The following is a 13,940-nucleotide window of genomic DNA, read 5'->3' as shown; positions in this document are numbered from 1 at the left end:
GCAATATCCACCTTCTAGAGGTACTCTTACTTTCAACCTTGTAAAAGAGACAAAGTTCTACCCTAACCTTGAAAATGTAGAGAGGTTCTAACTTGATTTTGAAAAGTTAACACTTTAACATTGAAAAAGTAGAGATGTTGTAAGTTGACTTTAAAAAGTTAAGAAGAAGTTATGTCTTAGCCTTGAAAGGCAGTTTGTATTGATTTTCATTGTTAGTGAATTAAGAGAGAGCACATAGACATTGAAAAAAATGACCAAACCCCTACAAATCAGTTTTGCAATTTTTCTTACTAACTCTTTATAGTTGTTGCATTTACTTTCAATTGTTTTATTCCTTAAATTATTTCTTGACATATCTTGATCCAAAAGCAAATATGTAAAACTTGATCTTTAATTTGCCTTCATTGAAACTTTGATTTGTCGAAAAGATTTTTGAAAATCCAATTCACCCCCCTCTTATTACTAGTTATATTTGAACTAAGAATGGGCAAGAGAGAAAACAAAATACAAGACTCTGATCTCTTAGTTATTTATGATCTAACGTAAAAGGATTTGATCAAACAAACAACAATGTGAAGCATGAACATTCCCTTTTACAGTCAAATTGAAATTCCCTGCTCTACAGTTTCACAAGCAATGGTTATTAATTCTCCCCCCCAAAAGAAACATCAATGAAACAAACTCAAGCAGACTATTTTTGTGCCCTTACATATAAATGACCACATTCAATCGATCATTATAGCAAAATTGTTGGGAAAACACAGACGAGCGGACACCTTTTCTGAAGATATCAAAATTATGGGAAGAAACTTCCCAAAGGAACAACCTTGGCTAGCCATATGCTCTATTTACGTAATTAGGAAAAGAAATAATACATTTCATGGATCTTTACATCAGTCGTAATTCATATTCACCTGCCATTGTAATGTATCTCACCCATGGAAGAGCCTGATATCCGCTTTTTTCAATGATTTTCAGGTAGCGAACCTGAAAGGAACAATGTCCAAGGCAACATGATTAGATATGCTTCTCATTTTCCTTTTAAGTATCTGGAAAACTTTTCTTAGTAAGAAATTTGATCCTTTGTTTCAAGAATAAAGTCACAATATAAATTAGTTATAATCCCTCTATCTGTCATTTGCAAACAAAAGTCGAAATCTTAATCCATGGAACATGTTGCCATGATAATTCTTCAGAACAGAATAAACTACTGAGATTTTTCATCTTCTTCATCCCTCCAAGCAAAAATCCGGATTCCTTAGAAAAGTTAATTGGAGCAACAGCCCTGACTGTTATCCTTTGCCATTTCTCATTGTTATGTTTATTCTGAGTGGTGCTGACTCGAAAAAGATGAGGAACCCAAGTAGCTCCCTTCAACTTTTGTTGGTATGCGTTAATTTGTCCTTCCTTTGATTTTAACTAAGAAATTTGATCCTTAACTAAAAGAGAAATGAAACCCATGCATAGGCAGACAAATAAATATGTGCATAGATCAATCAGAATATTACCCCTATTTTAGCTTCACAGCTAGTATCAAAGTAACAAGGCTAATGAAAAACACTTTAGAATCCTAGAGGGCACAGTGACATCAAACCATACCTGAATCCCTGAGACTGTAAAATATGGTATCTCAAACTTTACGCGGACAGGTGCCTTTCTCTCTGGAGCAGCTTCTTCCGCAGTTATACTAGGAAGACGAAATTCTGCCCTCAGCATATACTCCTACATAGTTCATTCAACAACATGGTCCAAAAGGAAGTAGTTGGAGCCACTTCAGAAGCATATAATTAAGGTACAACATCTTATTCCCTGGAATTAACTACACATGCAAATTTGGGCCAAGTCTTACCTTGTTACCAGGAAAAGATTTGATTTTCCACACCAAAGCATCATTCTCAGGGGCATATCTAGCTGATCCCATTGATGTCCGGGTATTAAGATTTGTAGCATCAGCTGGTACAGGCAACTCAATTTCAACGTTTGTTGCCGTACTAAACAAAGGGAGTGACCAACAATTAAATTCAGCATATTTGACAATGGTCTTTCAAAATGAACTCTATCAAATCTAAACAAAATCAAGTAGCTTTGTTTTCTACAACACCTAATCTAAGGAATCACTCCATGTCCACTAAAAACATAATGCACTTTCAAATTGTTTTCTACAACGCCTAAATCCACTTATTATAATGTACTGGCACAAGTAAAAGATGAGGATGTCCCCTCATTTTAAAGGAAATTTCATAAAATCTAGATGGATAGAAATGGGAGTAATCATTGTTATCCAGATTCCAACACAAGTCAATTACCTGCGCTCCTTGAATTGACTGCGAGCTTTTACCATGATCTCAATCCGACTTCTAGAATGTTTTTCAACTTGAGCTTCCACCCAAATGAGAGGTTTCACCTGAAACCTCATAAAAGTTGATCTTAGGTGTTTTAAACTTGAGAAAAAGTGAAACAAAATGGATATCAAAATTGCAGTTCAACTGATGTGAACCATCAAAGGGGATAAACATGCACAGTGAATGAGACACGAGATGCACCTGAGTACTTAACCTGTATGTCATCAGATCAAAAGATCCATCAGGGGGAATAAAAGATATCGTCCGATCATTCTCAAAACGAGCCAAACGTACACACCTATCATAAATATATGGAATCATCCTTCTAAGCCACAAAATAAGCACATTTTTATTTAAAAGAAGCATATTTCTATTTAAAAGAAGCAGAAAACTCTAGTAAACCCACCTACCCCAAGCCCACCCCCATACCCCCCTTTTAAAAAAAAAAAGAAAAAGAAACTAGCAACACAAAGAGCACATACTGATGAAATTTGATATCATCCAGATCAATGGCTTTCCCTTTTGTTGCCCGACCTTGAGCCTCCAATAGCACTCTATCATTTAGGCCAAGCTTACATTCAGGCATACCACTGCAACAAAAAGTATGATTAGTTGGACCTTTCCACTAAGAGGTGAAGTATTTTAAAAACAGATACACTAGCTTCTAAAAATATATGGGAACACCACATTCTAGAAAGTTCAGCTTCAGACATAACATAAGATGAGAGAAATATTTCTTTAGCAAGTGTTAATAAAAAAAGTTTGCCCCTCTAGTTTTGCTCTATGCCCTTAACCTTCACAGACTTATATTAAGGTATAAAAGAACTCAAATTTCTTTTAAAAGCAATTCTTTTGTCCCACTATTTCTTCAATGTCCACTGGGAAAAAAGAATTTCCAAGCAAGCAGATTCTCTTTCTAGAAACTGGACACAGGCATTATTTACGGTGGAAGAGAGTATAGCTGGTTAGGACTCACAAAAAACTAAAGCCTTCTTTCATTTATGATAAATTAAATCGACAGATTTGGACTTGCCATTTAGTCAACAAGACATGCGGGGACAATCCAAACTCAATTGACCATACCACAGTGTGCATATCCATAAAACCTTTAGCTGAGTAACATGGAAGAAGATAAGTCACACACCTCAAATATGTTCTCATTTTCAATGCCCCAACAACATCTGATCGTATTATTTGCCCATTGCTGTTGACAAGTATATTGACACTTTCCACCACATCCAAGAACACCTAATTAAACACAGAAATTATCTTTGTAAAACACAGTAGAGTAGCCAGCATATCTATTAATAACAAAAAAAATACACAAAAGGCCAACCTACTTCATTTTTCTTATACCGTATCCCTTCACTCCGCCAAGAGACCGCATTTGTCACCGCCATGGGAGGCCGCTGCGTAACTTCCATCCTATAAGCATCAGTCTTGATAAATTCACTAAGAATCTTAGCTTCTGTGTACTGAGGGAAACCAAAGTCCATCATTTCATCGAGCAACTCATACTAACCAAAAGAAAAAAAAGAACATCTCAGCACAGCCGGTAAGCATTTAGTCAAAGACATTGTTCTTTTCATTAACAAAAAATCCTATCCATCATCTTACCACCACCACAAAATTATCCCTCAAAGATTCTTCTTCTAACTCTTCGAAATAATGCTTAAAAACCTGCATACAGAAACATATAGTATACCACAAACAATTAAACTAAATTCAACCACCAGAACAACATTTTATCGCGAAATTAAGACTACTTTTAAAGATTAAAAAAATTTCGAGTTCATACATCAACGATACGGTGCAAAAATAGAAGGAGGCTGGCGGCATTACAGTTCTGCCTGGAAGCCGTCAACAAGTAAACATTGTTATGTTGTATGAACAGATAGGTTACACCATTGTCATAGACCACGGGATCCTGAGACTGTGGATCACCACCCTGACGAAGATCAAGTAAACAAAAAAAAAAGAAAATTATTTAATCTCACAAAATGTTTTGAATTTAACGACAAAATTAAAAAAGAATTGAGCTACAGATCATCATCAATCAATCGGAGCTACGAAATTGAATTTTAGTATTAAATAGGATGAAAATTCTTTTTAAAACAAGTACCTGCTTTTCGATGAGCTTGGTGAAGAAACGCTCGGCTTCGGCGGCGGGGACGTCGCCACGGTAATCGCGCCAAATCAAGACGCGGCCTTTGATATCGAGAAGGAAGAGCGCCGAGGCGGCGCCAGCCATTCGTAGGTGGATCAGGTGAGCAGAGAGAGGCTGAAGATGAGAATCAACTTGTTGATTAATTAAAGAAGAAAGTGAAATACTAGGAATTCTGGATTGGATCCCTTCGCCGTTCAAAGGAAATGAATGTTGCTTTCAAGTTGGTGAAGGAAATTCAAAGTCGAGCATGTGGAATCTCGTTCCAGTGTGAGACAAATGTCTTGTCTTTTCCAGCGTAGGTTGAACGTTGTTGGGCCATGTTGAAGCCCACTAACAAGTAATATGGGCTTACGATAGCCCATTATTCGTTTTACAGTAGTATATCCAATTTAGAGGCAGTAAAAGGCCGGGTCGGGTTTCGGTCGGGTGATTTTGAATTCGTGATATTCTTGGATTCAGTTATCATTCAAGTTATTCGGATTCAAGTTATTTCGAGTTCATATACTTGTAATCAGACGTTTGATAGTCAAAAATGGATTAAAATATTTTGATTTATTTAGTGCTATGATGATTCTCGCAACGTCGATCCTCGTACTACAAAAACATAATTTATAATTACGAATTCACTTTTAAACTTGTTTTGTTAGCAAAAGGTACATGCTACAGACGGCACGAATGGCGGAATCAGAAAAGCTAACGGGAAGTAACTTTTTGTACAAGCAAGGTGTATATGGAATATCTAACAATTTCCTGAAAGAAACAATTCATCTTCCTTTAAGCATCCGGCTGAAGACACAATTGTTTCCCCTTAATGCCGCTTCCCATTCTATGGAGGATGTCAAGATTTGGGAAAGTTTCTGGACTACTTCTCTCATTGCAGGTTGATTCATTGCATCTTCGTTTAAACACTGTCTGGATAATTCTGCCATCTGCAGCAAATTTGTGGAAAAACTAGAAATCAGTACCATAAATATTTAGATATCAGTAAGCACTAATTAAACAGAGCTAAGAACAGAAGTTATTCACAGGGTGTAAATGGAGTTTATTCTTAGTTAAAAAGTTCAATGTTTTGTCTTTCTATCATCGATAGAAGATCATAAACATGCAGGGTGTATTAACCTTGTACACTTCTTCCATGGGATAGCTGCCTCTGAGGTTAGCATCTATGTTAGCTTCCAAAGCACCCTCCTTGTCTGTAACTTGAAATATTGTGTATATCTGATTGATATGTTGGCCATAGAATCAAAAATAACATAATTAGAGGACTGATGTCGGGGTGTTGTAAAGACACCTGTACGTTATGAAAAACACCAATCGTGACAAGGTTGAAAACTTCACTAAAGTGAATCACCAATCTTGGCAAGATTGAAAAACCCCACTAAGGTGAAAAACAACCAAAATCTCACTTTGGTTGGCTAGGCTAAAGATACTAAAACCTCTTACTCTTTAACAAGAGCCTAGAGAAATAAGCACTCCTACTTAAAAAAATATTATTTATTAACTCTCAAATCTGAATGTCTCATAACTAAGCCTAAGGGTCCTATTTATAGTATTATAGGCCCAAATCCTAATAAAACTCTACTCCTAGTTATCTAATACAATTAGAATAATTAATAAAAAATTTAAATAAAATAGGTGTTCTATTCTTAAATAGAACATGACTAGCTTAAAATCCTAATACACGTAAAGAAAGAATTTTAATATACTTATAATTTTTAAATCAACTAAAATTAACAAAAATTAAATAAAATAAAATATAATCCTAAACGCTCCTGCGTCAAGGACAAAGTTATCAAGCTGATTGGTGGGAATTGGGAAGCAAACATGAGATCATATCATCAATATTTTAGAGAAAATTCCTATTACTTCAATTCTTTCTATTATGAGAACCTGGTAATATTACAGGCAGTGAGGAGATTTCAATACAGGAATTTGTAATCAAGTGCCCATCTGGCAACAATGTGTCAAAATCATCATCAATTGGCTACTTACAACTGAGACTAACGATTTCATCTTGTTTGGTTCCTGATTGTTACGAATCAATGCCCGCTGACCTGTTACAAGCTCCGCCAGGACAACTCCAAATGCAAAAACATCAGTTTTGGATGTCATTTGTAGCTCGCGTGCACATCTTGGTGGAAAGCAATGAGATGTTAAGACTAAATTAAGGTTACAAACGAATATACCATGGAAAACTAAAATGGAGTCAATCACTAAGAGTTCTGTCCCTATGAAAAAGATTCCTACTGATGCGCTTTTTCCATTGTTTAAGAACATAAAACTTACTCAGGAGCTATATAACCTGGTGTTCCAACCAAGCATGTTGCTACAACATCTTCTTCGTTTGACCTCTCTACTAGCCTTGCTAGTCCAAAATCTGCAACCTGTATGAAGTGCTTTTAGAGTTGCAATAATATCAGATAATAATATGTATGACACAACATTTTGAAGGCCTTTAGAGTACCTTTGCTTCGAGTCTCTGATCAAGCAGAATGTTACTTGTTTTTATATCGCGGTGCACGTAGCGTGTCTTCGTATGATCATGAATGTATTCAATCCCCCTTGCAGCATCAAGTGCTACATTTGCTCTTGCAGTCCAAGAAAGCGGCAAGTGACCTGATACCTGCTAGTGTCAGAATATTTTCTAAATATTCCTATTGTCATACCAGCATTCTTCACATAAACAAATACCTTTCAGGACTGGATCATGAAGGTGATCATTAAGAGATCCATTTTGTATATACTCATATATCAGATAGAGATGATTGTCCCCTCTTGCATATCCCAGCAGCTCCACCTGAAGGAAAAAGATTTGTCCAGCAAAACTACCCTTTTTCTCTTAGGAAAGGGGTGGGGGTGAACAAAATGTCATGCATATATCTTAATATCCTTAGTTGGGAGAATTTCATACCACATTAATGTGATGTATCTTGCATAACACTTTGAGCTCTGCAAAAAATTCCTTTGACTGGCTAAATTTCATTTTCTTAATTGCAACTTCCTGTGATTCAGATTTCACAGTCAGACTTCTGCTAGAATCATATATATATAAGCTTAGCTTGAGTACATTATAAACATGATTATAAAAATTCGACTTGGAAGTTATAACTAGATTTATCATACCTGTTCTTTTAGTAAACCAATGTATACAGTGCCATATCCACCTTGTCCAATTTTCCTGCTTTCATCAAAGTTATTTGTAGCCTCATTGATCTCCTCCAGACTATAAGTAACAGGTCTTTCAGACTCAATGGATGCCACACCTGCACCAACCAATCTTGCCATATCAGACTCAGATTGTTCGAAGTCTCTTAATGTTTCCTAAAATGTTTTTGTCAATCAGCCAGACCTTTATCGGAAATTTAAAGCATTCCTAGAACTTGCCATAAGAATTTTTCTGCAGGCATGTTTGAAAGGTAATCTCACCTTCCATATACTTGTCCTGAAGGAGTTGGTTTTGCGAAGAACTCTTTTTGGCACTAGGACTTTTGTTGACAGCTTCTAGATCTCTGTTTTTTCTATGGTTTCTGTTTCTTCTGATAAGGAATCGAACCAGCATGCTCATTGAAAGTAATGTCACAACCAAGATTGTGCCAATGATTATTGGTAAATTGTGCCTTTTTCCTGGCTTGAGAATGAGAAAACAATGTCAGATTGCTTGCACTTCAGAAGAGAATTTGCCTATGTATATCCCTCAGGGCAGGTTGAAATTTTTGTATGAATGATTTGTTGACTCTACCATCATCGTAAACAGACGAACCAAGCTAGTAGATTTAATATGTAGTTCCAATCACCTGAGTCTTTCTCGCAGAACTTAAGGCAGAAGATTTGGAAATTAGAAAAAACAAAAAGAATACAGCTTACAGGTATAAAAAAGGGCTAGATGTTATTTTAAGACAATCCCATTAAGAACTATTCAGCTTTTAGTATGATGGACAGCTTTACCTGCTTTGGGTGCTTGAATTTTTCTCTTCCCGATTGGTACAAACAAAACCCATCCAATATCTATAAAATTTGGATTTCGAATCAAGTTTCGATTTAGATTCTCAATTTCACTAAGATTTGCTGACAGAAGTTCTGCAATCTGTAACAAGGTATCACGGTCTTGCACTGTATATGTCGCAGCCTCTTGATTTTCTACTCCTAGACACCCACATACAAGGTGTATAGTGATCATATCTCCAGCCACAAGCAGCTGCTCCTCCGCTGCAATCATCCAAGCTTGCCCACTGTAAAACTCACCTGAGACACCCGCATATGTGTCTCCTGGTTTCACTTTATAAAGGGTATCATAGAAGTATCCTAGGGTGCCATTCACATCCTTGCAAGTGCAAGGAACAGATACGAGGTAGTCTAGTTTGGCGTCATGGGTTATGGATTGGATTTGGGATGTATTCACTGAATAGAAATTGGCCATTTCCTCTATTGAAAGCCCTTTTGATATGTGATAGAGGTAGGAATTGCATGACGGAATGTTACTAGCGCAACCTAAAGGGTACACGAGAGTTGACTCGATGGGGAAATCAAAGAGAAAACCAGCAAAGATGATGGTCATGACAGAGAGGAAGCAATGGAGGTTTGAGGGAGACATTTCTTTGATGCAAAATGGAATATCATGAGAAGCAAGATGTAGTAAGGGCAGTTCTGGCCCTTGGCGCGCTCTCTGTTTGCTGGTCTGTGTTTTTTTCCAGAGACGTCCATCACATAGTGCTGAAGTTTTAGGAATACTTTATTTAACTGACAGAAGATGTCTTTTTATTACTATTTCAATAGTCTCCTTCATGCATAATACACAGATATTACTATTCCAATAATCTCCTATATGTATAATAAACACAAACTTATTACATATTATAAATCACGAAAAAAACTCGTAAAAGAATAATGAAAAACTATTACTTATTACGTGCATGAAACATGAAAAACGAACTTACATGAATCATGAAAAGAACCATAAAAATAGACAACAACTATAAAGAACGTCCGTTATGTTACCATGAATTTTATTCAAACAGTAATATTTGGAGAGATATTATTAAATCACCACTTCGTAGTATAATTTATGTAACCAAATGAATCATTTAAATCATTATCATTTTACCTTGTCTAAAGCTGATGAGGACGTTGCACTACCAAATGAGAGGTCAATTTCACTCAAAATATCATATAACCAGTATTAAATAGAGAGGCTTTTCATTCATTCTGCTTTGTTTTTCCTCCTGCATTCATTTGGTTTGTCTTCATGCATTTTGTGTACCCCTCTTGTCCTTCACCAACCTTATATTGATTCTTGCAAGCGAGTAATTGAAAACAGAGTAAATAGCAAAGGAAAGACTAGAAAGGAGTTTATTTGAAAACAAAGTGATGGTTACAGGACATCAACAAAGCAGGAAGAAAGGGGCACCCTCTTAAATTATTTTTTCCCTAGCTTTTTCTACCCACTATATATACTTTTAAGCATGACCCAACTGCTACACGATCAAACCTGAACTCAAAGAAACAAAACCCAATGGGCCTCCCTACTTCTTTACGGCTTCTTGGGTCTTGCCACTTTCCTGATCTCTGGCACCCTCCTAGGTCGTCCTTCCTCCTTCTTGGCTCCTATTCCGGTTTTTCTGACCCACATCCGTGGTCCTCTGGCCTATATTTCCAGCCGTTTCCCGCACCCGCCGCTTTGCATGGTCTAGCCGCTGAGACATAGAACCCCGCGTTCCACGAAGATAGTTGACAATCCACGAGAGCGATGAAAGCCCGGTGATCCCAAAGGCTCCAGAGGTCAAGAACCCGGCTACGGAACCGGCAATGACGAGAGCAGCGGGGACCAAAACGGGGCTAAACAGCAGGAAAAGCGGAATGGCGAAGGCAAGCCCTATGAGGGTTCCAACTAGGCTCAAACCAGCAAGCCCCAGAAGGGTGCCAGCGACAGGAAGGAGGGTGACAACTGCGAGAACTTTCGAGGTCGAAGGATGGTTGTCCTGAAAGTAATTGTTGTAGTTATCAGTCTGGGGTTGCTGCTGAGGATACTGCAAGTTTTGCTGCTGATACTCAGCCATTGCTGCCGAGGTTGGTCTTTTTGCCTTTTTTTTAATCTAAGCTTGCACTGAAAAGACTATGGGACCTAGACAGAGAGTGAAAGGGGTGAGTGGGTGAGAGCATTGGAGCTCCGAATATAAAGAAACAAAGGGCGATGACGCGTGGAATTTGGTGCAACACCTGTTGGATAGATGGCGTAAAGTTGTCTGCATGAAAGCATGTCTTTCCTGTATCTTTGTTGTTTCTTGATGGTTTTGGCGCATAGACTGCAGTGCGATTCTTCAGGAACTGTTGCTCTCGGCCGCTTGGTAGCGGTGCCTCTTGTCCCCCTAAAGTGTAAGTTGATTCATTTTGCTCTTGATTATGCTTAATTACAAACGATAATCAATCTATAATGCTTCAATGGAAACAACAACATCATGGCAGGAAGCAAAAACAGCTACGTTTGGAGCCAACTTCACTTTGGATGTATTTTGTAGAAATCTTGGGATATTAATACAATAATCTTGTACCTCGATTCTCGATTTTCGAATATCGAGAATATCGATGAAAAAATTTATATCGGATATAAACATGAATCGATCAATTATATGTTTAGTGCGTGTTGATGATTAGATTAACACTTAACAATTGATTTTATAAGTGAAGAAGTTAAATGTAATTTATTTTATGTTTCTAGAGGCATTTTATGTATTAGGATTTTTTTTTCAGTTCATGTTGTATAAGTTTTTTATTAATAAAAGTAATTGTTTGAGAAGAAAATAAAAAAACAACTTGAATTTAAATTTTTGAGAATTGAGTAATTGAGGTTTAAGTTTTTAAAATTTTAAATTTAAATTATTAATAGTGATTAATTTAAATCTTTATATAGAGATTAAAAGTTATGCTTACATTCGATATGAAACGGTATTTCACGATAATATGTTAAATTTGATGTTATTAAAAATTTTTTAGCATATAATATATTAAATTTCATTTTTATCCAAATGTTATTAAATTTTTAGCATATAAAAATTGAAGTTCAAAATATGAACTTACAAGAACCCAAATGAAAATCAACCTTGCTTGTGTATATCCATTTATTTTTCTTAGTACATAGAGTGACTTTTGAATTAAGAGTTTAAGAATTAAGAACAGGTTCATGACTTTTGTAATAACTTAGTAGTTAGCATACCACTTATTCTTAACCAAAAAATAAAAGATTTTATAATAAATTTATTCTTTAAAAAATGATAGGAATGACAACTGGTAACGTAGTTGTTAATTTTGAAATTTATTAGTATTCATAAAAAATTGAATGTGAAATAAAAAATAAATTTAATGAAAATAAATTTTATGTATATTATTAATAAAAATTAAATTAATAAATTAAAATTAATTCATAAAAATTAAGTTAAAATATTAAATCAATTTTTATAGTCAAAGTCAGATAGTGACTACCCTATGATCAATATCCAAATCCAAGTTAGTAATTTTATTACAAATTTGAACCCGTGACTGTATCCACTACTTATGACGAGTAAGGTATCCACTACCCAAATCTATTAAGATTAATTGTCTTATTACTCAAAATCTATCTGAATCCGATTACAAAATGCCTTACTCTTATTTAATCGTGTCAATAGTGTAAGAAATCCGCTCATAAACTACTCATTGTAATCTTTAAATAATATTAACTTAGCCTAGGGTTGGAGTTTCAAGTTGTGGGATTGCAAAAGAGCCCAAAGCGTTGGATTTGGGCTTACTGTGTGTCCAACTCTCTAATCTAAGGTAAACAGTTTTGGACCCTTTATGGAAAATATACAGCTGTGACTGTGAGATTCAACTATTAAAAAAATAAAAAGAAAAAAAAGGTCTGCAGTTGGAAACCATCAATCAAGCTAGATTTCATAGAATAGATTTTCAATAGCTGACAAATTGTACTACCTTCATGTTGCCTGACAAATTTTTCAATTGGGTATATAATGGCTCATGCAAACTTGGGGGAAGAGAAAAAAAAAGAAAAAGGCATCAATTGCAGATTAATATAAAGTAAAAAAAAAAAGTAATGATATATCTATGGAATAAAAAAGACAGATGTACTGCAAAAGTACTGCCTGTGTTGCACTGTGAAGATAAAAGGTTGCAGACCGTCTGACCTCATGATCAAACTTAGTTCCACCCATGGGTCCTGCTTAAATCCACAATTGAATCTAACAATCCCTGTATTAACATTTATTGATATACTTAGTTAGGTTTTGTTCTAACAATTAGAAAAGAATGTATGAATTAATTGAACCTGCAGGCAGACGTACATCTTATATTATTTCAAAATCGATACATATTTATATACAACACTCTTTCGAATTCAAGTAACATAGAATATATTATAGTCGTATTCAATACAATTAAATTCAAATCCAAGGGTGTGTGAAGAATGAAATCAGTTCTCCAATTAAAAAATTCCAAGGAATGTTTAAATTTATATAATAGTATGCAGCTATTTAAACAGGAGTGGTGCAACTTTATCCTTGATGGTCACTTTCCCCAAGTCAAAACCTGCCCATATTCGAGAGGGAAGGGAAAACACTTTGTGCTCATATGATTAGAGCAATTTATATTCCTTATCCTTCACTCTTTCAAAGAATTCATAGAGCGAAAGAGGGAGGGGGGCCAAGAATAATTCTCAGCCGCAACAAGACATATTCTTGCAATCTTTCATATCCTGATTTCATTAGCAATTCTTAATATATATATATATATATAATCTTGAACATAAGGGAAAAAAATGGTATCTGATCTGCACTTCGGCTGTGATCTCTTCCCCCCTTTTCAAATCATTTGCCTAAAGACAGAATATGTATCAAACAAAAGAACAATTCTTTATAACCCCATGATCTTCCTCTGTGTTTAGTTTATGAACAACATCGATGGCAACCATCATGACCATCATCATTGGTAATCTGACAAAAGAAACACTTTCAGCTTTTTAATATATGAAGAAAAATAGAGTAAAGAAATGTATTATAAAGCCAAATTAGCCACATATAACCTTTTTCTTTTCTTACAACCCTTTTGCATGTGGCATGTCTCAAAGCCCTACCATTGGGTTAGTCAGGGTTTATAACAAAAACACTACTTTTGATATTGTTACACAAAATTTTATTATATAAAAATATATGTAGTTTAAAAAACTGTAATTAAAACCCGAATTTATTATAATTTATGTTTTAAAAATAATAAAATTGGGATTTCTTTAAACAGAATCTTTGTTAAATATCGATCATTTTTTCTTTGCATCTAGAAGCAATGAAGTTCATGAATCTTTGGATTAACAAACCCAAAAGAAGCTTAAAAAGCGTGCCAATTGGATTTGGGTCATGATGCATTTGCAGCATCAAATCTAGTGCATGTTGTAA

At 35.5% G+C, this 13,940-nt stretch overlaps 3 protein-coding genes across 4 annotated transcripts; all 3 read right to left on the bottom strand.

Annotated features, from left to right (window-relative positions):
• Positions 1-573: 573 nt before the first annotated feature.
• LOC18604005 (AP-1 complex subunit mu-2-like) lies at positions 574-4,760 on the bottom strand. 2 transcript variants are annotated; one of them, XM_007036291.3, is made up of 11 exons: positions 4,465-4,760; positions 4,141-4,290; positions 3,960-4,022; positions 3,683-3,859; positions 3,487-3,590; positions 2,825-2,932; positions 2,544-2,640; positions 2,307-2,404; positions 1,850-1,991; positions 1,600-1,722; positions 574-987 (listed from the first exon to the last, which is right to left on the bottom strand). In XM_007036291.3, the coding sequence occupies exons 1-11, from the start codon at positions 4,591-4,593 to the stop codon at positions 889-891; spliced, it is 1,290 nt and encodes a 429-aa protein (XP_007036353.3). In that variant the 5' UTR covers positions 4,594-4,760; the 3' UTR covers positions 574-888. The 2 variants fall into 2 exon arrangements, with proteins under 2 accessions (XP_007036353.3, XP_017972118.2); XM_018116629.2 differs by lacking the exon at positions 574-987 and having other exon boundaries at positions 1,640-1,771.
• Positions 4,761-5,192: 432 nt separating this feature from the next.
• Positions 5,193-9,100, bottom strand: LOC18604004 (lysM domain receptor-like kinase 3). Its single transcript, XM_088804336.1, has 10 exons — positions 8,455-9,100; positions 7,990-8,133; positions 7,633-7,772; positions 7,421-7,510; positions 7,201-7,306; positions 6,974-7,125; positions 6,796-6,893; positions 6,502-6,640; positions 5,629-5,727; positions 5,193-5,438 (listed from the first exon to the last, which is right to left on the bottom strand). The coding sequence occupies exons 1-10, from the start codon at positions 9,098-9,100 to the stop codon at positions 5,274-5,276; spliced, it is 1,779 nt and encodes a 592-aa protein (XP_088660462.1). The 3' UTR covers positions 5,193-5,273.
• A 729-nt stretch (positions 9,101-9,829) lies between these two features.
• LOC18604003 (oleosin H2-like) lies at positions 9,830-10,649 on the bottom strand. Its single transcript, XM_018116975.2, has one exon. The coding sequence runs from the start codon at positions 10,560-10,562 to the stop codon at positions 10,083-10,085; it is 480 nt and encodes a 159-aa protein (XP_017972464.2). The 5' UTR covers positions 10,563-10,649; the 3' UTR covers positions 9,830-10,082.
• Positions 10,650-13,940: the final 3,291 nt, after the last annotated feature.

The sequence above is a fragment of the Theobroma cacao genome, chromosome 3, assembly GCF_053813885.1.
Source record: "Theobroma cacao isolate CCN51 chromosome 3, ASM5381388v1, whole genome shotgun sequence".
NCBI lineage: Eukaryota > Viridiplantae > Streptophyta > Magnoliopsida > Malvales > Malvaceae > Theobroma > Theobroma cacao.
The sequence above is the reverse complement of the archived record's forward strand: the minus strand, read 5'-3'. Positions and strand labels throughout refer to the sequence as shown.